This window comes from Helicoverpa zea, chromosome 2 (assembly GCF_022581195.2).
Source record: "Helicoverpa zea isolate HzStark_Cry1AcR chromosome 2, ilHelZeax1.1, whole genome shotgun sequence".
Classification (NCBI taxonomy): Eukaryota; Metazoa; Arthropoda; class Insecta; order Lepidoptera; family Noctuidae; genus Helicoverpa; species Helicoverpa zea.
The window spans coordinates 9,522,701-9,544,590 of NC_061453.1; the positions used below are offsets into that span (position 1 = coordinate 9,522,701).

Consider the following 21,890-nt stretch of genomic DNA (forward strand, 5'->3'; position numbering starts at 1 on the left):
TGGGTCGGCAATCCGACTCTACCGGAGAGAGATCAGGCGTTCCGATACACGGGTGTATCGATCACGAACTTTCTGGCTCCGGGCTGCTTAGTGAAAGTTAATATACGAAGAACTCTTTACGTTTTGTGTTAAAGATCTCTAAAAACGTAATTTTATTTTCAGATTTTATCTTACATTTTTGATACGCACATACATTGGTGTGTTGGTATATAATAACAGTTTGCAAGCAAAGCTATTCGATAGATAATTTGGTCGAGATGTGGAAGTGTGTGGCTTTGATATTTTATATTTTTGCGGTACATGTGCACGGCGAAGGAGGTTCACGAATTGTGACAATAGACCAGGGTCCCGTGCGTGGGCGCATGGACCCTGAAGGGGGTATCTACGTCTTCTATAATATCCCATACGCCTCTGCGCCTACAGGGACTGATAGATTTAAGGTAATGTTAAGAAAAAAGTCTTAAGAGCGCTAAATATCAACTCGTTGGTTACTTATTTTTGTACTTGGCATACCATACTATATTTAAAGAAAATATTAGTAAAAATAATGTTCTAAAAGATAGTCGATTTATTTTAGGCATGTACAATACATTTATCTGCTGGTGACGTCGACTAGTATTCATTATTGATGCTCTTGAGAAAAAAACGTGCATATTATCGATTAATCTTGCTTACTCATACTGTTTACCTGTCTTATCTAAGCATAAATTTGATTACGTCAATCAAATATAAAAATAATACTTATGTATTGAAGGATTAATGATATCAAATAGAGCAATAAATCTTGTAAACATTGACGCAATTGCTTACTGGCTAACAACCCTGCAGGCTTCATTGATGTAGATTTCGTTAATGTCGACACCCTGATAAAGAATTTTTTCATAGCTGCTTTCATTATGTTTGTCTTTTATTTTCAGGCTCCCCTTGCCCCTCCAGTATTCTTATCAACGTTCGATGCAGTAAATAGAGATATTCGATGTCCTCAAGGCACTGCAGAAGGGGACACACGAGAAGACTGCCTGGTAGCTAACGTGTTCGCTCCTGATACAAATGCGACCAATCTGCCTGTCTTAGTATTTGTCCACGGAGGAGCCTATCAACGTGGCCACGGATTATCAGACCAGTACAGAGACTTAGTTCGTACGAACCAATTAATTGCCGTGTCGTTTAACTATAGACTCGGCGTGCATGGCTTTCTGTGTCTGGGCACAGAAGGAGCTCCTGGAAATGCTGGACTCAAAGATCAGGTGGCATTACTTCGCTGGGTGAACAGAAACATCGCCAGCTTTGGAGGTAATCCTGCCGATGTCACGCTAGCAGCCTGCAGTGCTGGATCTGGATCCGTGGACTTCCTGACTCTTTCTAGTCTTACACATGGACTATTTCAAAAGGTAATAATGGAGAGTGGCATCAGCACTGGTGCTACTGGTGTACAGATTGACCCTATTCAAAATGCTAAGAATTATGCAAAAGTGCTGAACTTCACTGACGTTGATGACTTGAGCAGCCTCGAAGAATTCTACAAAACGACATCATTCGAACTTTTAACTTCAGAATTATATGAAATAGTAGATAATGAGGACGTTGGTATTCGGTTCGCTCCATGTGTGGAACAAGATATCGGTCAAGAGAGGGTCATTACGGATGGTCCTATGAATATTATAAAACAGGGTAAATATAATAAAGTGCCCTTGATGTATGGATTCACAAATATGGAAGGTGCTATGAGACTCCCTTACTTTGACACTTGGAAAGACCGGATGAACGGCAAATTCTCTGACTTTTTGCCAATTGAATTACATTTTGAAAGCGACGAAGAAAAAGAAAAGGTAGCTGAAAAAGTCAAACAATTTTATTTCAAAGACAGGCCGGTTGGCGAAGAGACTATGTTCGAATATTTATTGTACTTCACTGACGTTTTATTTGCGTACCCAATGTTGAGATCATTAACAGCTCGCGTGGAGTCCCAGGGTGACATTATATACCTTTTTGAGTATTCTTTTGTGGATGATGATACGCCAAATTTTCCTTTTACTGAAGTACGTGGAGCAACACACTGCCAACAATCTAGAGTAGTGCGAGACAATGATTATACTACTATTATAGAAGTAAAGAATTCCAGTCTATGGTACGAAGTTTAAGGGACTATACACTCAATTTCATTTTGACTGGGTAAGTATTTTAAATCAATTTCTAAAGGTTCTTAAATACTTCGGGGTTTCAGACAGGTTTTACACATTTTTGTTGTTAATGTTAAATGTATCTATTTCTGGTTAACTTTTCTGATTTACAGCCAGTTTCTTCATCAAAAGTTAAAGCCAAAGTAAAAGTCAAAGCAATGTCTAGAGTAAAAGTAACGGTCAAATTCAATTTTTCTATTCGTTTTGCTGTCACTTTAGCCTTGAAAAAACGTATTTGACCGTTACTTTTACTTTAGACATTACTTTAACTTTAACTTTTGATGAAGATATTGGCTGTAAATATGGATAGTTGTATATATTCTGCTAGGGTTTTCTATAATTAAAATTAATAGAACGTTTAACAAGATTACCATTTGTTTTAGCACTCCATTTTCAAACAACGCAAGTTTACCAAGATGGCTGCCAGCAAACGCGCAGAGGTCTCCGCACATGCATTTGGCTTCAGTCATAGAGCTAAAAGACAACATCCTGGAGGATCGAGCAGCATTCTGGGACATTATCTATGACCAATACTATGGAGGTCCTATCTTACCTAACCAGACCGACAACGCTGTTTCTACAAAGATCTCAAACTTTTTATTACTTATTGTTTTATTAGGTTACTTTATTTTATTTAGGAATTAGGATTATTGTATTATTGTACGTCTATTAATATTGAATTCCGCCACGCCATAAAAAATGACAAGCAATTAAATTGTTATCAGATAAGTTTCGCACGTTTTTGCAATCTTACTGTGTTATCGGTAGCTGTGATAAAATAGAAAAACAAAATAATTTCTATATCGGTCGGAAATGGTTTGTTTTATTTTAATAATCGCCTAAACCCTTCAGATAACTATGGACAGGACGTAGGCAAGATAGGTACTATCTAAGTACACTAGTATTCGATTTTTAAATCCCTAAAGACTTTATTTAAGTCACTGTTAATAGCTGCAGTGGGTAGGATATATTTTATCCCAAGACGAGAATTAGCTTCTACGGGAGGCAAACGAAACCGCGGGAAAGAGGTAGTGTGGTTATAAATCGACCTTCGAACTACTACAACCCAGGATCTGCAGAATAAAAAAATATCCTTATCAGGCTTGTAGGCTTATCAGGGAATGAGTGAATACGGTAGCTGATGCATGTACAGACAAGAGACGACGTATTTGTTTGATCTAATCGTCTCGCACGTGCATCATCAAACGTGTTAGTAAACCTCGAAATAGCGCATGTACCTATAAGATTGTTAACGCAATCATAATCGCTAAATATAATCAATTATTTATAAAATTAATTAACCCGGAATTATTTTATGCAAGAGAAAAACAAGTTGTTGCAGTAAAATAACAAGAATAAAAAAATTGAAGTTGGTAGTTATGCAGCAAGGTTATATTTTTCAACAGTTTATATCCCAGCGTTACGTGACAATCATTCCGTAAAAGAAGAGCTTTCATTTGTTTTAGGAAAGTAAGTATAATTCGATTGGGTTGGGTAAGTAGATACTATGATATGGTATAGATGTGTTTTGTATAGAGTTACTTCTAAGGTGCTCACTACTTTCTGACTTTTATTAGGTAGATCAGGTATGTAATAGCAGAATTTTCGACTGCTTTGTGTTTTAGCAAATAATTTTTGAATTTCGAAATCGCGAACAAAAAGTAAATGTAAATTTTTGAATCCATCTAAATGCTCAGGGTTCTACACTAGAATCACTCGCTACGCTTGCCGTTCAAACATGGCTCTGCACTCGCAGAAAAAACATCTTCGCTCACTTGTAATACAATAACTATTATCTAGCAAATCATGAAAACGTAAAATATAAAATTCACGTACTAGCCCTCTAATTACGTCACTGATTGGTAGATTTTATCTCCCCTATATAAGCGATAGGCGGAATTAAAAGCACTACTACACATAATTGACACAATAATCACCAAATACCTATTTGCTCTTGTGGAGTCAATATGTGGAGGTGTGCAGTGTTCTTAATATGTAGTCTCGTGGTCGTGGCATGTGCCGAAGATTGGCGCATTGTGAACATCGATCAGGGGGTCTACTCTAATTCAACGAAACGAAACTTCGATATCGAACGAAATTCAAACGAAGTTTCGTTAGTGACCCTACTCTATTTCATTTTCGGATGCGCATACGAAGTTCGGAACCATAGACAATTTTCGTGAACGAATGGAATCTATGATATTGTGTGGGGCTTTTATGATGTCGACTAAACTAAGTTACGGTTTTTACTTTAACTTGAAATTATTAAACTTTTCAGCTTTACTTATTCATGTAACATTATAAATGTGATTCATTTCATATTTCTTGTAATATTCATGCAAACAATCTAAACTTTCAGGCAAAAAATATATTTTCAACTACTTTCGACTCGACACTATAAAAAACCCTTTGACAGTCATTGCTAACCAACTAATTTGAAGAGTACTATTTCATGCCAAAAATGGGTAATCACGGATGACAACCAAAAATAGCTACATAATACAATCTAATCATAACAAGTCGACTTAAGATTTTTTGTTTGAATACTTTGATAAGTTTTCTGAAGTGTGTTTCTCAAGTGTCGTATTTAATAAATCATGTTTCCAAGTGCTTTATGCCAAGGTACGAGTTCCCTAAGGAAGTATTATGTCGTACTTTACGTACTCCGACTTCTACGTACGTCTGCTGTATTTTGGTTCACAACAAGTTTTGTTTTGGATTTAAAAACTTCGTGAGTAGATATCATATTAAACAAATGCAATATTTGGTTTCGCTCTAACACCATTGCCTTTTCCAATACTAATCATTTATATTTTCAGTTTAAAATGGCTCCATATACGGGGTTCGGCAAATCCTCAACAAATCGAAACCGTTCTCAATTTCCTGGACGAACATAGAGATTTAGCTCGCGGGAGATTGAATAGTTGAACCCAGCCAGGAAGATAACCTGAGAGTCCAGCTGTAAAAGCTGCCTAAGTACCACCACCATTGACACAAAAATGCCGACTTTCACACCTTGTAAGTATTTTACTGTGGTATATTGAGTAATGCTATTGTAAATAAATTGTGCACAATATAGATAACATTTTTTTTAGTGTATTTATAAGAAATACTCTTCATAAAGAATACAGATTAACATTATACTATTGAATAATGATTGCATCTTTTTTATTATGTTTACATATGGTATTAAATGGGTCAAGTGTTGAGTTGAGAACTTTTTGTTGTTACTTAACCCGTTCAAGTGTCTTAGCCATATTTTGTTTACACTGTTGTTCTGAGCTATTGACTAAAATTGGAATGTTGTTTTGCAGCCTCTCGACATACACACTCTACAAGGAGACTGCCTACTACTAGGAGATTACAGAGGATGTGCCAGCACAGGTGTAAGAAGCAGATTGTATCAATATGAAGAGGAGCGTGCACAGAGAGAGACGGTGCAAAACGCAGAGCTTGCAGGCATCAGGGGTGAATTGGCAGGCATCAGTCCTACCCTGTTGCAGCTGCATAACACAATAAGGGAATATGTGGATAGGAATTAAGATTTTGTTAGTGTTTTGTTAGTCATTAATTGTGTTTAATATTTCTTTGTTATTAATTTGTAATGTTTAAACAGGGTAATAGTAAATAAAACTTTAAGCATATAATTTATTCTTTTATTAAACTCTAAAGGAAATAAATAACATCATGTCAAATACTTAAAATCAATAAACATACATATTTTCTGGAGCATGTTATGATGTGCTTGAGTAGAACTTTGTCCTACCTATTCCTTTCCAAAATGTGCACTAACAAAGCTCTGCAAAGTTGTATCTGCCTTCAAGAGAATCTTCAACAGCTTTATCTATCGGTGTCATCATATGCTCCCTTAGAGAGAATACCCAGAGTCACCTAAAATACACATGTATATGAAAATATGTGAATAACACTACTACACAATATTAATAATATAAATGTGAAAGTTTGGGGTACCGCTTTTGTCCCAACTTGTACAAATATATTCAAAATGCAATAAAGTTAAACATACCTAACAGATAAACTGTTTCATTCTGGAGACCCTCCAAGTGGCTTCTAATATCACACTCTCTCCAAATATAAGCATCATGTGTGTTGCTCCACCAAATGACACATCCACATTTGTTATATAGTATCGCTGTCACATAATATCTGGAAAATAATAAAGGATTGATCAGCATCATAATAAACAACAGTCAATGCCTCAATTAAATCATTAATGTTTAGTTCTTATACTTACAACTTGGGTGTTAAGAGAATGGAAATATTTTCGATTCCAGAAGGTCTAGCAATTGCAATGTGCATTGTTTGGAGGTTATAAAGGCACGAATTCCTGGCACAACCCTTCGAAAAATTGCCGACTGAGTCTGTGATTTCCTACAAACTCTACGTCGGGAATTTCGCTAATATTTAATTGATTGCGCAAGCACTGCCGGTTCCTTCTTCGCTCTGCATGATCTTCACGTAAAGCTGCTTTGATTAAAAGCATTATTGTAGCCTTTGCCAATAATTTTCACACAAAATTCACAAAACGAAAAGTAACACGAAAATCAAACGATAACTCTTTTGGTTTCGTTGAATTTGAGGTTAAAATTCCGAAGTTTCGTCTGTCAAACTCAAATATTCGTTCGTAGCATTTCGAATTAGAGTAGGTTTATAGACAATAAACGTCAAACAATCTTCGTTCGTACGAAATTTCGGAACGAAATGGAACCGTGGTAAGAAGTTCGCGAAATTTCGTACGAAACTTCGTTTTTCGGTGAATTAGAGTAGACCCCCAGGGTCCGGTCCGAGGATACTTGCACCCTGATCGTACTTATTACAGCTTCTATAACATACCATATGCTACTGCGCCTACAGGGACGGATAGATTTAAGGTAAGTGTCGATCTTCATATTAGTAAATAATAATTATACCAGTTGCTCTATTATTTGTTCATTTAAAAGTTGAACTGATATAATATGCTGCAATTAACCCTATTGAGTAAGTGGGTTAATTGATTTACCCACATACGTTACACAAATAAAATATAATTATATTAAAACATTAATTGACAAAGGAATCCGTTTTTGATCTTAAACCTCATTGAAATTTGGAGAGCATAATAAGGTCAAATTTTATAATGTGTCTGTATTCGTTAATTCGAACAGTCAAATTGAAGATAGCTTTTTCTAGTAGGCAATAATTGGTATCAATGAATTGTAATCGTATTATGGCCGTCTAATAAATATTATGTTAACGTACGAAGATACTTGATAATTCAATAAAGATAACACTGATCTGAATTAGGTCCTTCTTGTTGTATCTGGTTTCGAGTTATTTGTCTATCTAATCATAAACGTGGATTGCAATTTCAGCAAAAAAAAATTTTTTTTGTATATTTTTTCAGGCTCCTCTTCCACCACCAGTATTTCTATCGACTTTCGATGCTGTGAACCGGAATATAATATGCCCACAGCCCTTTGGAACCTTGCAAATGCAAGAAGACTGCCTGGTTGCCAATGTGTTTGTCCCTAATGCAGAAGCTACTAATCTACCTGTCCTAGTAGTGGTACACGGAGGAGCTTATCAGCTGGGACACGGCTTAGCAGAAAACTTTCAGAACTTTGTAAGGGAAAAGCATCTGATTTTAGTTACATTTAACTATAGGCTCGGTGTGCATGGATTTTTATGTCTGGGTACTGACGGAGCTCCCGGCAATGCTGGACTCAAGGATCAGGTGGCTTTGCTTCGCTGGGTGAACAGAAACATCGCCAGCTTCGGAGGTAATCCTGATGATGTAACACTAGCTGGTTGCAGCGCTGGATCTGGATCCGTAGACTTCCTAACCATTTCTAGTCTCACGCAAGGCTTGTTTAAAAAAGCTATCTTGGAAAGTGGCATTAGTACGGGCGCTACAGGTACACAAATCGATGCTATTCAAAATGCTAAAGATTACGCAAAGGTGTTGAATTTTAATGACGTTGATGATTTGGATAAGTTAGAAGAATTCTACAGAACCGCTTCATTTCAACTGTTAACGTCTCGTGTTGATCAAATTATTAACAATCCCGATGTTACGACTCGGTTTGCTCCGTGTGTAGAAAGAGACATTGGTCAAGAAAGAGTAATTATGGATTCACCAATGAATATCAAAACTGGAGGCAATTATACAAAGGTACCTTTACTGTATGGATTTACTAATATGGAAGGCGCCATGAGACTACCATCCTTTGATGACTGGAAAGTTCGAATGAATGATAAATTCTCAGACTTTTTACCAGCTGAGTTGCACTTTGAAAGCGAAGAAGTAAAAGAAGAAGTTGCACAGAAAGTAAAACAGTTCTATTTTGGAAACGATCCCGTGAGTGAAGAAAATATTGTGTCGTATATACTATATTTTACGGATGTGTTATTTTCATATCCCATGTTACGATCTCTATCAAGCAGGGTGGAAGCTCTCGGTGATACAATTTATCTATTTGAGTACTCATTTGTGGATGAAGATACGCCGAGCTTTCCGCATACACAAGTTCGAGGGGCGGATCACTGCCATCAATTTGTCGCGGTCATGGATCACGATGTTTCTCACAGAACTGACGAATTCAAGCGCATGCAACACCTTCTTAGAGAATATTGGATTAGTTTCATAAAGAACGGGTAAGAAAGAAAAATATTTACTTTTCATTGTGATATATATATTTTTTTAATTTTGCAATCTTTTATTTTTTTAATAATTCTTTGATTGATTGAGCCGATCAAATCTGATTATGAAACCAAAATACTGTGTCATAAGTAGATATTCTGCGAAAATATATTATCTGAATTATATAGTCATCATGTATAGGTATACCAAATCTGCTTATAAATAAAATTATGCATCAGCTAGAGGTAAAGGGCTCCCATATTTAGAGAGGTAAATAAGCGGTTTCGTACAGGTCCACGCATGTCTTGATGAAGTTTCTTTGCGCATTCGCAAAAGTATTATAACCGTATCTAGAAGCCACCTAATTTCCATTACAATGCTTATCTCAATCAAGTCACCCATTTCATGTAAGTGTATTTTTTTGTATCCATTTGTTAGAGTTTCTTAGCTAAGTTTGCATGTTTGTTTTGATTTCAGTTCTCCATCGTCAAGCAACTTAAGTTTACCAACGTGGGTCCCCGCTAACTCTGCCAGGTCTCCACACCTGTCATTGGGTCCAGTTATACAACTGAAGGATGACATTCTAGAGGGTAGGGCTGATTTCTGGGATGCTATATACGACGAATACTATCGAGGCCCTGTAATACCTTCTCCAGAACCTGAATCTGAACCTGCAACTGACGGCGCCGTCACACAAATGATCTCAAATATTTTATATGTAGCTGTAATATTAACTATTCATTTAGCTTTGTAAAACTTGTTCGTGCCTGTTTAGGATTTAAGTTTTATGTTACCGATTAAACTAATTTTATTGTTATATATCGATTTTTAATCTCTTTACTCAGGAAGTTGTACTATCGTGCTTGTCAAAATAGGTTTAATTAAGATCTTTGTCTTGAAGTTATACGGATTATTAAGTAATATTTAGATAAAAGATAAGTGTATTAAATTGTTTAACTTGAGGTATATATATTATTTCTTGTTAATGCATAGATAACTGATTTATCCTATACAGCTAGTGTAGCTAATGTAGGTGTGATGTATTTATTATGTCCTAGTGATAGGGATCGAGGTAATACAGGTTTTGTTTCGGCGTAGGTGTACTAAATGGTGCTTATGATTGACATTATCTACCATCGACTTATCAAAACAGATTTCTACACTCGATGCATTATTAATTTATCAGGGACTTGTTTACAAAACCAGCAGGTAGGTGTGCACTGTATCCAGGCCCGCCGCTAGCTGTTTGTTCGCCCGCGTGCAAAACTGATTATGCCGCCCTACGACTACATACGTTTTGTCAAAAAATATTAAAGGGGGGGGGGGTCGGATCCTGGGAGTCCGGACCCCCCTCCCCGTACATGCACCGCTCTGATTGCAGAAAACCCACCTACTTTTGGATAAATAACTATTGCAATACATAACACATAACTTTTTATTTACTTGAAATGTTCAGAGTAGGTAACCTAAGCAGTCCTGGGTTAGCCCATAAGCAAACTAAGTTGCTAAGGGCATCAATGCAGTGCAATGTATTTTCTCCTCCGTGAGTGCAATCATTACCCAAGTGGCCCCTATGTATTGAAAGATTGTAATTAACTTAAACTAGCGCTCTTAAATATCTATAACAATGTTTAAAGTCAGTAAAATATGTTATTTGGTGGGTTTCCCGTTGAAAAGTCAACTTATAAGATACATTACGTATGTAAGGAAGCGCTAGCGGAGCGAGCGCGAAAATTTTTTAGTATAAGGACACAAAACAAATAAAAACCACTGTAAATTAACAAAGCAAAGTCAAAAAGTAAGATATGAATAGAAGTGAAGTGCAAGCCGCGAGCGAAGCGAGCGCGATTTTTTCCTTAGAGTTTTCATGAACTAAACATATCATAAAAAGCCATAACGGACGTGCGCGAAAAATGTTTTTCGGAATTGAATGCCTCAACAATTAAACAAAGATAAAATGCGATACCTGACATGGAGCCGCAAGCGCAGCGAGCGCGAATTTTTTTGGGGATGCAAAGGGTGAAACAGTCAAAATTGATAGGAGACGACCCAAGCTAGGGCGGCTTTTTCTGAAATTTTATTGGTTTAATTTTGCCCCTAAATAGCATTTGCCGCACGCTACGCCACTGGTTAAGAATCTTCAATTTTGAAAGTGTCCTTTCAACAGATGTACCTAACTGAAACTGGCAGTGTAAGTACTATTCTTAGCGCTATTGCTGTGTTCGGAAATATTGAAATCAAATCATTAGTAAAAAGATATTGTATTTTTTAAATATTACGTGATAACTCGCTAGATTTGCCGCCCCCTAGGACGTGCCGCCCGCGTGCTGTGCACGCGCTGCTCGCCCGCTTACGGCGGGCCTGACTGTATCTTATCGAGCATATTCGGTGCATATCTCCAGCTAATAATAGAAGTTTTATTTAAGCCAGTGGAAGGTATCTGGCATGATAATTAAGCTTAAGGTACGCACGTGCACACGAGCATCATTTCATAACATGAAATCACAAATTAAAACAATGACGAAAACGATTTCAACTTCAAAGTTGAAAAATTACAATCCAAAAAAAAATGATGAAGTTCCTTGGTCACAGCCTCAAAGTTTGAAGAACTATATAAAGTATTTATACGGCATGGTGATTGAAGTGCAATGACCAATGGCAGCCTTGCAGAGTGCGAGGTGCAAGCGGCGGAGTGCGGGGCAGGGAGAGGTTGAGCCGCTATTGACAACGATAACAGTCTGCACCTTGCACTTGCACAAAATTTCGGACCTTCATTGTTAAATCAACCTAGATGATAAATTAGTGATGAATCTCATATTGATAGTTCTATCAGTGGTGGCTTTAACTAATTGCGATGAGGGTCAGTTGCGGAAAGTACATATTGCACAAGGAGATTTGCTCGGACGCAAGGACCCGGCCTTTGGACTGTACGCCTTTTATAATATTCCGTACGCCAGCGTGCCATCCGGACCGGACCGGTTTAAGGTACTTCACATTTTCCTTGTTTACAATATTCCTATTTTTTTAAATTAGATGTCAAAAATATTAAATATTGCAGCTGTTTTACTCGTAGAATCATAGTTACTACGTTGAAAATTGAAACTATTTTAGGCTCCGCTCCCGGGACCAGTATGGGTGCAACCATTGGAAGCAGTCGATAAAGGTGTCATTTGTATGCAGGCTCCGACAAAATTCATAGACATAAAGTCTAAAACAGTGCAAGAGGATTGTCTCGTTGCGAATATATTCGTCCCGGACACTGATGAGAAACGTTTACCCGTAATAGTAAACATACATGGAGGAGGATTTGAAATTGGTTATGGGGCCATGGTGTCACCTAAGTACTTAGTACAAACTAAAAAAGTAATTGTAGTCAACTTTAATTACCGACTTGGAGTACATGGGTTCCTGTGTCTGGGCACGAACGATGTTCCTGGCAACGCTGGATTGAAGGACCAAGTGGCACTACTCCGCTGGGTGAAGAAGAATATCGCTAGCTTTGGAGGCAATCCTGATGACGTCACACTGACTGGCGGCAGCGCAGGGTCTATATCAACTCATTTGTTGATGTTGTCAAAGACAGCAGAAGGACTTTTCAATAAAGTAATCCCAGAAAGTGGAGCAGCCGTGTCCTCTCTTTCGGTTCAGTTGGATCCACTTGAAGATGCTAAGATTTACGCTCAAATGTTAAACTTTACTAATATTGAAGATTTTAATGCATTGGAAGACTTTTATAAAAATACTCCATTAGAGTCATTGCTCGTTAGTACACTCACCTTAAGAACAGATTCTGTTTTGTTACACGCGCCGTGTATTGAAAGCAAAACTAGTGAACAAAGTGTTCTAGATGATTCACCGTACAATGTAATCAAAAGTGGTAATTACAGAAAAGTTCCTTTATTAATTGGGACTAGCAATATGGAAGGATTAGTACAAATACACAATTTGGAAACCTGGAAAGTTGCTATGAATGAAAAGTTTTCAGATTTTCTGCCCGCTGATTTGCAATTTGTCGATAAAGAGGAAAAGGAAGAAATAGCTAAGAAAGTTAAAGAATTCTATTTTGGTGACCAGCAGGTCGGTGAAGACACAATATTAACTTATGTTGAATACCTCGGCGACATTATGTTCAATTTTCCTACTTTGAGATCAGTCAAGCTACACGTAGAATCTGGCCATGATCAAATATATTTATATCAGTACTCTTTTGTGGATGAGAGTACTCCGTTTGTACCTTTCACGAAGGTACGTGGTGCTGGGCATTGTGCTCAAACGGCTGCCGTACTCGACGGAGTTCCTTTCGTAACCAATGACGAAAGCAATTTGACGGTGGAATACAAACAAATGAAATCCACTATCAGGGACATGTGGTACAACTTCGCTGTACATGGGTAAGTTGCATTTGTTAAAGTTTAAACTAAATCTTTAGACCTAATTGCGATTTGGTCCCATGATATTTCCAGTAACCAATAGGTTGGTGACAGAATACCTAGAGAGATTTTTTATTACTTTAAATTCTTATATTTATGAAATGATTATGATACGCATAGCTTCTAAGTTAAATAAATTATTATTTTTTAGAACGCCTGTATTGCATGGATCATCCTTGCCCGCTTGGCCGGCAGCAGGTGCAGATGGCAGTCCGCATATGTCTCTAAAACAACCAGTCCAGCTGGGTGGAACATTCATGGAGAAGAGGGCAAAATTTTGGTTTGATATCTACGAAAGATATTATCTGCAACCGGTGCCGTCAGCTCAGCATTAGTTAGACCACTTAGAGCTGTGATCATAAGATTAGGACGTAGTTTTTAAGAATGTGGTTAAATAAAATGTGTCATAACTTCTGCGTGTGTCGAAAAGGCTTTGATTTTCCCTAATCTTTGCGTATCCTTCACTGTTTTCCTGTCTGTTATTTCTCCACTGTCCTTTAGTCATTTCTTCCTCTTAGTTTCCTTTGTCTGTTGAATTCATAAACTATCGACACCCACATCTTCTCACACGACAAAAAGTACCAATGTAAGTAGTACCTTGTTTCCTCAACTCACGTCATCATTGAACGCTTGAACGAATTTGTCGTATGAATTCAAGCCGATGTACATAACGCCTACCATTTTTAGAACAGCAGAGATTTGCCGGACAGCTGTGTTGGTTTAATCAGTTGTGTTATGATATCTTTCGAAACCAGTCAAAGTTCGTACCTCTATCAATCGTACACACCGACGGCACACAATCTGTTAGTTGAGCAACTAAATGCTTCGTGCCAACTATGTCAGGCAACTAAGGTGGCTGGACCCACTAATAGAAATTAATGCCGACTTTCTGTAGGGCTTCTTTCTGGGATGCTGTACAGGACGATTATTATCGAGGTCAGGAGTGAAGCTATCTCCTGCACCTGAATCTGAGCCTGAAGCTTAAGAATGAGCTCAAAAGTTTTATAAAACTATATTTATAAAACTTTTATTTACCTAAGTATTTGATGATGAATTTTATGACTCATTCTCTGAATTTGATGACGAAAAAGTATGTGATGTTCTTAAAATAAACCGAGATGTTAATAAAAAAACCACTCTTTCCAAAAAAGGTTACGTTTTTTTGCCTGAATGTTTATGTATTAAACATTTTAACAGTGTGGTGTCATTATTATCATTATTGTTAGTGACTAAGAACGCGCGCACACTACAAACTTTTAGTCGGCTGACTGTCGATTTTGTCGATTGAAAAAATATTTTATTTAGAAAATCGTAAATTCAAAGTTTTTAGTTGGTCTGATACCTAACAAATACCTGATCTTTGTAAGGTGTGTACTTCCATTCATCTTCATACTGATTTATGAACCCATATCAATTGTCGGCCCATTAAGTTTTTAGTGTGCGCGCGCTCTTGTGGTTGCCTTGTTCAAAGCTGAGTGCGGGGCAAGCGGTGAAGCGGGGGACATGAAGAGCAGTAGATATATATATTGTTGAAGGCCAGTCTCTATCTGCACTTCGGCTGTTCCGCCAAACTTCTGATAGTAATCATGAAAATAATGTATTTGGTGACGATTCCAATATTGATAGTTTTATCAGTGGCCGCTTTCACTAATTGCGATGAGGGTGAGTGGCGGAAAGTACATATTGCACAAGGAGACTTGCTCGGACGCAAGGACCCGGCCTTTGGACTGTACGCCTTCTATAATATACCGTATGCCACCGTGCCATCCGGACCGGACCGGTTTAAGGTACTTCACATTTTCCTTATTTACCATTACAGCACTGAATCATTTCCAACTCATGATTACATTTTTTATCTCAATTTGTGAATATTGTACTTTAGTTATACTATAACTCACTCATTTGAGGTATTGCAGCTGCCTACTACTTGGAATTTGATAAATTTCAGGCTCCGCTTCCAGGTCCAGTATGGGAGCAACCACGGGAAGCAGTCGACAAAGGTGTCATTTGTATGCAGATTCCAACAAAACCCACAAAGTCTTTAACGATGCAGGAGGATTGTCTCATTGCGAACATATTCGTTCCGGACACTGATGAGAAAGATCTGCCTGTAATAGTAAGCATACATGGAGGAGGATTTGAACTTGGATACGGGGCTGTTCTGGCACCTAAATACTTAGTAAAAACTAAGAAAGTAATTGCAGTCAACTTTAATTACCGACTTGGAGTACATGGGTTCCTGTGTCTGGGCACAAACGATGTTCCCGGCAACGCTGGATTGAAGGACCAAGTGGCACTACTCCGCTGGGTGAAGGAGAACATCGCTAGCTTTGGAGGCAATCCTGATGACGTCACAGTGACGGGCGGCAGCGCAGGGTCAATATCAACTCTTTTGCTGATGTTGTCAAAGACAACAGAAGGGCTTTTTAGGAAAGTAGTCCCGGAAAGTGGAGCTGCCGTATCCTCTCTTGCGGTTCAGTTAGATCCACTTGAATATGCTAAGGATTGGGCTAAAACGTTAAACTTTACAAATGTAGATGATTTGGCCGCATTAGAAGACTTTTATAAAAACACTCCTCTACAGTCATTATTTCACAGTGCCCAAAGAAAGGATTCTACACTATTCCATTCACCGTGTATTGAACGCCAAACTAGTGAACAAAGTTTTTTGGATGATTCGCCGTACAATATAATCAAAAGTGGCAATTATAGAAAAGTTCCTATTTTAATTGGGACGAGCAATATGGAAGGGTTGCTCGAAAAAAACAAATTTAAAAGGTGGGAAATGGCTATGAACGAAAATTTTTCGGAGTTCTTGCCAGGTGATTTGCAATTTGACAATATAGAAGAGAAGAAAGAGACGGCTAAAAAAGTTAAAGAACTTTATTTTGGTGACCAGCCGGTCAGCGAAGACACAATATTGTCGTACATTCAATACTTCGGAGATGTAATGTTCAATTATCCTACTTTGAGAACAGTGCAGTTGCTCATAGAATCTGGACATGATCAAATTTATTTATATCAATATTCTTTTGTGGATGAGAGTACTCCGTTTGTTCCATACACGAAGGTGCGTGGTGCTGGGCATTGTGCTCAATCTGTCGCCATATTCGACGTAACCAGTGACGAGAGTACATTGTCGGTGGAATACCAACAAATGAAAGCCACGATGAGGGAATTATGGACCAACTTTGCTGTCCATGGGTGAGTAGCATTTATTAATATTTCAACCAAAATTCTGAAGACCTGCGATATTGCTAATATCCTATAATGTTTGTCCAGTTACAAAATGAAGAGAGTTTAACGTCACTTTAAGTTTATATATAGTTCGCATTAATGAATAGTTATTTAAGCAGATAAGTTAGCATTGCAAAACACGTTCACGAACAGTTTTTTATGTTAGTCATAGAGGCACACAGTTTCTGACTCATTATTATTACCTACATAGTGTGATAGAAGTAAAGTATTATTTTCCGATCTCTTGAACTCATCAATTTAATCTGAATTTTCCAGAATGCCTGTGTTGAATGGATCGTCCTTGCCCGCTTGGCCGACTGTAGGTGCAGATGGCAGTCCATATATGATTCTGAACCAACCACTGCAGCTGGCTGGAGCATTCTTGGAGAAGCGAGCACAGTTCTGGAATGATCTCTACGATAGACATTATCGGGCACCGGTACCGCCCCAGTTAGGGCACTAATAAGTATGTGTATAGTTGAAGTTATAGTGTAGAATGAAATAAATTGCGTTGAAGGACGCACCTGAGAGTAAGACAGGCTTTTATTTTTATCTTCTTGTTCAGTTCACTTCTTTATGTAAAAAGGAATAAGGGCAAGAAAGTCCTCCTTCTTACATAACCTTACACAACAATAGCAATATGAACGACTACGAGTTCAGGCCATGGAGTTACTTGCCCGTTCTTCTCCATAGGAAGCTACATTGGACAACTAGAATCAAACTTATTTATATTTTTGACGTTCACAAGTGCTTGTAAAAGCGTATCCCTACTGAAATAATAAATGCGAAGGCAACTCTGTCTGTCTGTTACGCTTTCACGTCTAAACCACTGAACGGATTTTAATAAAATTTGGTACAGAGTAGGGTTGACCTTGAGAAAGAACATAGGATAGTTTTTATCCCGGACTTTTGAAGAGTTCTCTTGGAAACGCGATATAATCGACCTCGATGCGGGCTAAGCCGCGGGCGGAAAGCTAGTATAAAATAAAATGATTTGACAGTGACCGATCTGCACAACGCCTACTAATTTTAGAATAGCAGTGATTTGACGGATGACAGTGTGTCTGTTGGATCAGGTTTCTGTTACATGTATCCTCTAAAGCTCCTATTAGTAAAAGATCGAAGAAGCAAACCCGATTCAGCATGGGAGTTACAGATTATTTACCATAAAATTTTATTTCAGAAATAGATGCAACAAAGATTCAAGCCCTTTCACGTTTCCGAAATTCTACCCACTAGTACTACATAGTAGGCTAGTACCACGTTAAAAGTTAAAAACTGATACTTTAAAAAACATTACATAAAAATTGAGATTTTTATCTTAATGGGTACGACGATGTGCTAGACATTACAATAGGCATTGTTACAATATGATTGTTTTTCTGAAGTCAAGGTTAGACTCATTTGGATATGGTGCTACTTAATTCTTCTTAACCAGACCGCCAAAGTACAGTTTTTACTGTATGTTATTTTATTTCATCTTTTTTTCATCTTTTCCTCGTAGCTCTTATAGTGTAATTCCATCTAAATTGTTTACGAACAAAAACTCATTCGTCATTTCGCAGACATTTAAAATACTTATTCGCACGCAATTTGTTACTGTTTGCTGAAGCGATTAGATCAAAAGAAACATTATGTGAATCACTGTGCCGGACAATAGTGTAACCTGGTCATTATCTTTACGTTCATAAAGTTGTTAATTTGTTCATAGTTCTGTGTGTTTCTCCGGTGGCGGCTGCGGTGGAGGCACCGGCGCTTTATAATATTTCTGGTAGATGTCTTCCCAGAATTGTCCACGTTTCCCAAGGTATACTCCATCACCCAGTTCTATGGCATCTCCTATGGACATGTATGGGGTTCCATTTTCATTCGCCACGGGCCACGCAGGTAGGTTTGATCCCTCTGGTACAGGTTTTCTGAAACATGTTATTTTCTTTGTTGTATTATACTTTAAAACTATCTACATATCTATACGTGCCGAAAGACTATTATAACCAACGCAACGGTACGTATGAATACATACATGATCTTATGTCTTTTTTCTCGATTAAAAACTATGCTAGACCAAGAGGATGATTTTTGCCATCGATAAGAAAAAGAGCTACATAAGTAGACTTAGTTTTTTTCTTCTTATTACATACGAATATATAAATAAAAACGAAATATACCTAATGGTTTCTTACCCTTTGGTAGCGAAGTTTAACCACATTTCTCTTATTGAGGCTTTAATTTGCTTGTATTGTTCAGATATATTACTTTCATCGGGCACCATAGGGCCGCCCCCATCAAGTACTGCCGTAGTCTGAGCACAGTGGCCAGCTCCACGAACCTCCGTGAACGGCACATAAGGAGTACTGACATCCACAAAGGAATATTCATACAAATATATTTGGTCATGACCGGCTTCTACATGTAGTTTAACGTGTTTTAAGGTAGGATAGCCAAAAGTAAGATCGCCGAAGTACTCAAGAGACTTTAGAATAGTTTCTTCAGCTATTGGCTTGTCATCAAAATAAAATTCTTTTACTTTTTTACCAATCTCATCCCTTTCTTCATCGTTTTCGAATTGCAAGTCAGCTGGGAGGAAATCTGAAAATTTCTGATTTAAACCGTCTTTCCATTTTGCAAAAATAGGTATATGCAATGATCCTTCCATGTTGCTTGTGCCAATCAAAATGGGAACCTTTTTGTATTTACGGTTCTTTATAATGTTGACTGGAGAATCTTCCAGAAAAGCCCCTTTTCCTTTGCGTTCAATGCACGGCGAGAAGAAAACGGTACTATCTTTTCTTTGTAAAAATGTACTCAAAAGTATTGAATCTAAAGGAGCTGTTGCATAAAACTCTTCTAAGGCATGAAAGTCTTCAAAGTCACTGACGTTCAACAATTTTGCGTAGGCTTTAGCGGTTTCCAGAGGATCCATTTGAATTGCAATTGAGCCCACGCTTGCACCACTTTCCAGAATCACTTTGTTAAACAGACCCTCAGCAGATTTGGAGAGCATCAACAGATCTGCAGACACTGAACCAGCACTATAGCCTGCTATTGTGACGTCATTTGGGTTGCCGCCGAAATTAGCGATGTTCTTTTTTACCCAGCGAAGTAAAGCCACCTGGTCCTTTAGACCAGCGTTGCCAGGAGCAGTATTGGAGCCCAGGCACAGGAACCCATGTACTCCAAGTCTATAATTGAAGTTGACAACTATAACTTTTTTAGTCTTCACTAATTTTGTCGGTTTTATCATGTCTCCATATCCTAATTCAAACGCCCCTCCATGGACGTACACTATGATTGGTAGATTTTTATCCTCAGTATCGGGGACATAGACATTCGCAATAAGACAGTCTTCCTGCATAGTCTTAGACTTGGTGTCTATGAATGGTGAAGGACTTTGCATACAAATGATGCCTTTATCTACAGCGTCCAGAGGTTGTAGCCATACTGGTGGAGGGTAAGGTGCCTGAAAATTGAAACATACGTGTATATGTAACGTGTTATATTTTTTATTTTACTTAAAATACTTATTTGAAGTGGATACCAAGTGTTCTATAATTGTGAGGTTATATTTTTCCATTCTGATCTAATCTGAGCCGTTTTGATACTTTGGTTTCTACTATATACAGTAAATAAGTTCCTATCGATTAGATAAATATTAAAAGCTATTATTATTTTTGCATGAAAATTAAGACTTACCTTAAACCTTTCTCTTCCCCGTGGAGCGATAGCGTAGGGTATATTATAAAAAGCGTACAGTCCACCTTCTGGGTCCCTGCGCCCACGCACGTGTCCTTGCGCGGTTCGCACTTGCCGCCACTCATTATCATCACCTTTACTTAACACTACTAGACATAACACTATCAACAGTCGCCTCATGGTTTCAAATGGGTCATCGAGCCCCAGTAAGTATTATTTCTATATTTTTTTCGTTACTTCAAAATACGTTAGGCGTGGTTAGTAACTGTCTACAATAATACTGAACATTATCTATGTTTTTGGTAAGTCACGTATGAGATAATTCGATAGTGATTGATAAATTAAATAACAAAATAACAAACGACCAATTGGAAGGTGTAATATTTTCTACTTATTTTTTTTTGGCCTTTCCTTTTGTTTTAGTCTGAACTGTCTCACTGCTGAGCAAAGGCCTCCCCATTTCGTTTCCACCCAGGCCTTTCCTTTATCTTTAGCAAATAATTAGAAATAAGTACCTTTTTGGAATCACCTCGCTGTTGTTATCCGAGTTTCTAAAGAACTGCTTTCCATACTCAGACCAAAAGTAGCCCTATCTTCATCTCCAACTATTTAATTTTATGAATCTACTCTCTTCTTTAAGCTAAGTTTAGCACTCCTAATTCTGCTTATTTTTTCCCATGATTCATGATATGGAATCTATTGCAGCCGACTTGTGCCGACTCTAAGTAACTTGGGAACAGGGCAGTAAGAAGTGTCTTCGATGCATGTTGTTTTAAATGTGTTTCGCAATAGAAAACAAAAGTTAGGTAACGCTAAAGTAATTGATTATGACGTGCTAACTAAGATAAACGTAATTTGTCGGTCATCTTGACAGGACAAGTTTTTTCATCATGACCAGGCCCGCCGTAAGCGGGCGTGCAGCGCGTGCACAGCACGCGGGCGGCACGTCCTAGGGGGCGGCAAATCTAGCGAGTTATCACGTTATATTTAAAAAATACAATATCTTTTTACTAATGATTTGATTTCAATATTTCCGAACACAGCAATAGCGCTAAGAATATTACTTATACTGCCGGTTTCAGTTAGGTACATCTGTTGAAAGGACATTTTTAAAATTAAAGATTCTTAAAAACGATTTAAGATCAACCAGTGGCGTAGCGTGGGGCAAATGCTATTTAGGGGGCGGCAAAATTAAACCAATAAAATTTCGGAAAAAGCCGCCCTAGCTTTGGTCGTCTCCTATCAATTTTGACTGTTTCACCCTTTGCATCCCCAAAAAAATTCGCGCTCGCTGCGCTTGCGGCTCCATGTCAGATATCGCATTTTATCTTTGTTTAATTGTTGAGGCATTCAATTCCGAATAAACATTTTTCGCGCACGTCCGTTATGGCTTTTTATGATATGTTTACTTCATGAAAACTCTAAGGAAAAAATCGCGCATCGCGCAATGCTTCATGAAAATTTTTCAACGGGAAACCCACCAAATAACGTGTTTTACTGACTTTAAACATTGTTATAGATATTTAAGTGCGTTAGTTTAAGTTAATCACAATCTTTCAATACATAGGGGCCACTTGGGTAATGATTGCACTGCATTGATGCCCTAAGCAATTGCTTAGTTTGCTTATGGGCTAACCCAGGACTGCTTAGGTTACTCTGAACATTTCATGTAAATAAAAAGTTATGTGTAATGTATGTTATGTATTGCAA

The 21,890-nt window shown here is 37.8% G+C and overlaps 5 protein-coding genes and 1 long non-coding RNA gene across 7 annotated transcripts; 4 read left to right on the plus strand and 2 right to left on the minus strand.

Moving 5' to 3' along the window:
• The first annotated feature begins 232 nt into the window (after positions 1-232).
• On the plus strand, positions 233-2,994 carry LOC124637592 (cholinesterase 1-like). The gene is made up of 3 exons (XM_047174179.1): positions 233-440; positions 918-2,172; positions 2,564-2,994. Exons 1-2 carry the CDS (start codon positions 258-260, stop codon positions 2,139-2,141), a joined length of 1,407 nt encoding a protein of 468 aa, XP_047030135.1. The 5' UTR covers positions 233-257; the 3' UTR covers positions 2,142-2,172; positions 2,564-2,994.
• A 687-nt stretch (positions 2,995-3,681) lies between these two features.
• Positions 3,682-9,637, plus strand: LOC124637577 (para-nitrobenzyl esterase-like). Its single transcript, XM_047174156.1, has 4 exons — positions 3,682-4,231; positions 6,977-7,072; positions 7,585-8,834; positions 9,298-9,637. Exons 1-4 carry the CDS (start codon positions 4,148-4,150, stop codon positions 9,572-9,574), a joined length of 1,707 nt encoding a protein of 568 aa, XP_047030112.1. The 5' UTR covers positions 3,682-4,147; the 3' UTR covers positions 9,575-9,637.
• LOC124637598 lies at positions 5,823-6,964 on the minus strand. The gene is made up of 3 exons (XR_006985259.1): positions 6,436-6,964; positions 6,208-6,347; positions 5,823-6,071 (listed from the first exon to the last, which is right to left on the minus strand). It is a non-coding gene; the product is annotated as an uncharacterized LOC124637598 (long non-coding RNA).
• A 1,194-nt stretch (positions 9,638-10,831) lies between the features above and the next one.
• LOC124637583 (para-nitrobenzyl esterase-like) lies at positions 10,832-13,674 on the plus strand. The gene is made up of 3 exons (XM_047174167.1): positions 10,832-11,805; positions 11,932-13,211; positions 13,402-13,674. Exons 1-3 carry the CDS (start codon positions 11,626-11,628, stop codon positions 13,583-13,585), a joined length of 1,644 nt encoding a protein of 547 aa, XP_047030123.1. The 5' UTR covers positions 10,832-11,625; the 3' UTR covers positions 13,586-13,674.
• Positions 13,675-14,606: 932 nt separating this feature from the next.
• On the plus strand, positions 14,607-17,021 carry LOC124638007 (esterase FE4-like). Of its 2 annotated transcripts, none has more exons than XM_047174782.1 (3): positions 14,607-15,037; positions 15,199-16,454; positions 16,764-17,021. In XM_047174782.1, exons 1-3 carry the CDS (start codon positions 14,837-14,839, stop codon positions 16,948-16,950), a joined length of 1,644 nt encoding a protein of 547 aa, XP_047030738.1. In that variant the 5' UTR covers positions 14,607-14,836; the 3' UTR covers positions 16,951-17,021. The 2 variants fall into 2 exon arrangements, with proteins under 2 accessions (XP_047030738.1, XP_047030745.1); XM_047174789.1 differs by having other exon boundaries at positions 14,905-15,037; positions 15,212-16,454.
• Positions 17,022-18,041: 1,020 nt separating this feature from the next.
• LOC124638000 (para-nitrobenzyl esterase-like) lies at positions 18,042-20,475 on the minus strand. The gene is made up of 3 exons (XM_047174770.1): positions 20,181-20,475; positions 18,671-19,947; positions 18,042-18,403 (listed from the first exon to the last, which is right to left on the minus strand). The coding sequence occupies exons 1-3, from the start codon at positions 20,358-20,360 to the stop codon at positions 18,193-18,195; spliced, it is 1,668 nt and encodes a 555-aa protein (XP_047030726.1). The 5' UTR covers positions 20,361-20,475; the 3' UTR covers positions 18,042-18,192.
• Between the last annotated feature and the right edge of the window lie 1,415 nt (positions 20,476-21,890).

What these genes read in the sequence shown, in the direction of transcription:
- LOC124637592 (XM_047174179.1), top strand. Translation starts at nt 258, where the DNA reads ATGTGGAAGTGTGTGGCTTTGATATTTTATATTTTTGCGGTACATGTG. An exon ending in CAGGGACTGATAGATTTAAG is followed by an intron (nt 441 to 917) that starts GTAATGTTAAGA and finishes TTTTATTTTCAG; the next exon opens with GCTCCCCTTGCCCCTCCAGT.
- LOC124637577 (XM_047174156.1), top strand. Translation starts at nt 4,148, where the DNA reads ATGTGGAGGTGTGCAGTGTTCTTAATATGTAGTCTCGTGGTCGTGGCA. An exon ending in CAGGGACGGATAGATTTAAG is followed by an intron (nt 7,073 to 7,584) that starts GTAAGTGTCGAT and finishes ATATTTTTTCAG; the next exon opens with GCTCCTCTTCCACCACCAGT. An exon ending in ATTAGTTTCATAAAGAACGG is followed by an intron (nt 8,835 to 9,297) that starts GTAAGAAAGAAA and finishes TTTTGATTTCAG; the next exon opens with TTCTCCATCGTCAAGCAACT.
- LOC124637583 (XM_047174167.1), top strand. Translation starts at nt 11,626, where the DNA reads ATGAATCTCATATTGATAGTTCTATCAGTGGTGGCTTTAACTAATTGC. An exon ending in CCGGACCGGACCGGTTTAAG is followed by an intron (nt 11,806 to 11,931) that starts GTACTTCACATT and finishes AAACTATTTTAG; the next exon opens with GCTCCGCTCCCGGGACCAGT. An exon ending in TACAACTTCGCTGTACATGG is followed by an intron (nt 13,212 to 13,401) that starts GTAAGTTGCATT and finishes ATTATTTTTTAG; the next exon opens with AACGCCTGTATTGCATGGAT.
- LOC124638007 (XM_047174782.1), top strand. Translation starts at nt 14,837, where the DNA reads ATGAAAATAATGTATTTGGTGACGATTCCAATATTGATAGTTTTATCA. An exon ending in CCGGACCGGACCGGTTTAAG is followed by an intron (nt 15,038 to 15,198) that starts GTACTTCACATT and finishes GATAAATTTCAG; the next exon opens with GCTCCGCTTCCAGGTCCAGT. An exon ending in ACCAACTTTGCTGTCCATGG is followed by an intron (nt 16,455 to 16,763) that starts GTGAGTAGCATT and finishes TGAATTTTCCAG; the next exon opens with AATGCCTGTGTTGAATGGAT.
- LOC124638000 (XM_047174770.1), bottom strand. Translation starts at nt 20,360, where the DNA reads ATGAGGCGACTGTTGATAGTGTTATGTCTAGTAGTGTTAAGTAAAGGT. An exon ending in GGGGAAGAGAAAGGTTTAAG is followed by an intron (nt 19,948 to 20,180) that starts GTAAGTCTTAAT and finishes TTCAATTTTCAG; the next exon opens with GCACCTTACCCTCCACCAGT. An exon ending in TTAAACTTCGCTACCAAAGG is followed by an intron (nt 18,404 to 18,670) that starts GTAAGAAACCAT and finishes AACATGTTTCAG; the next exon opens with AAAACCTGTACCAGAGGGAT.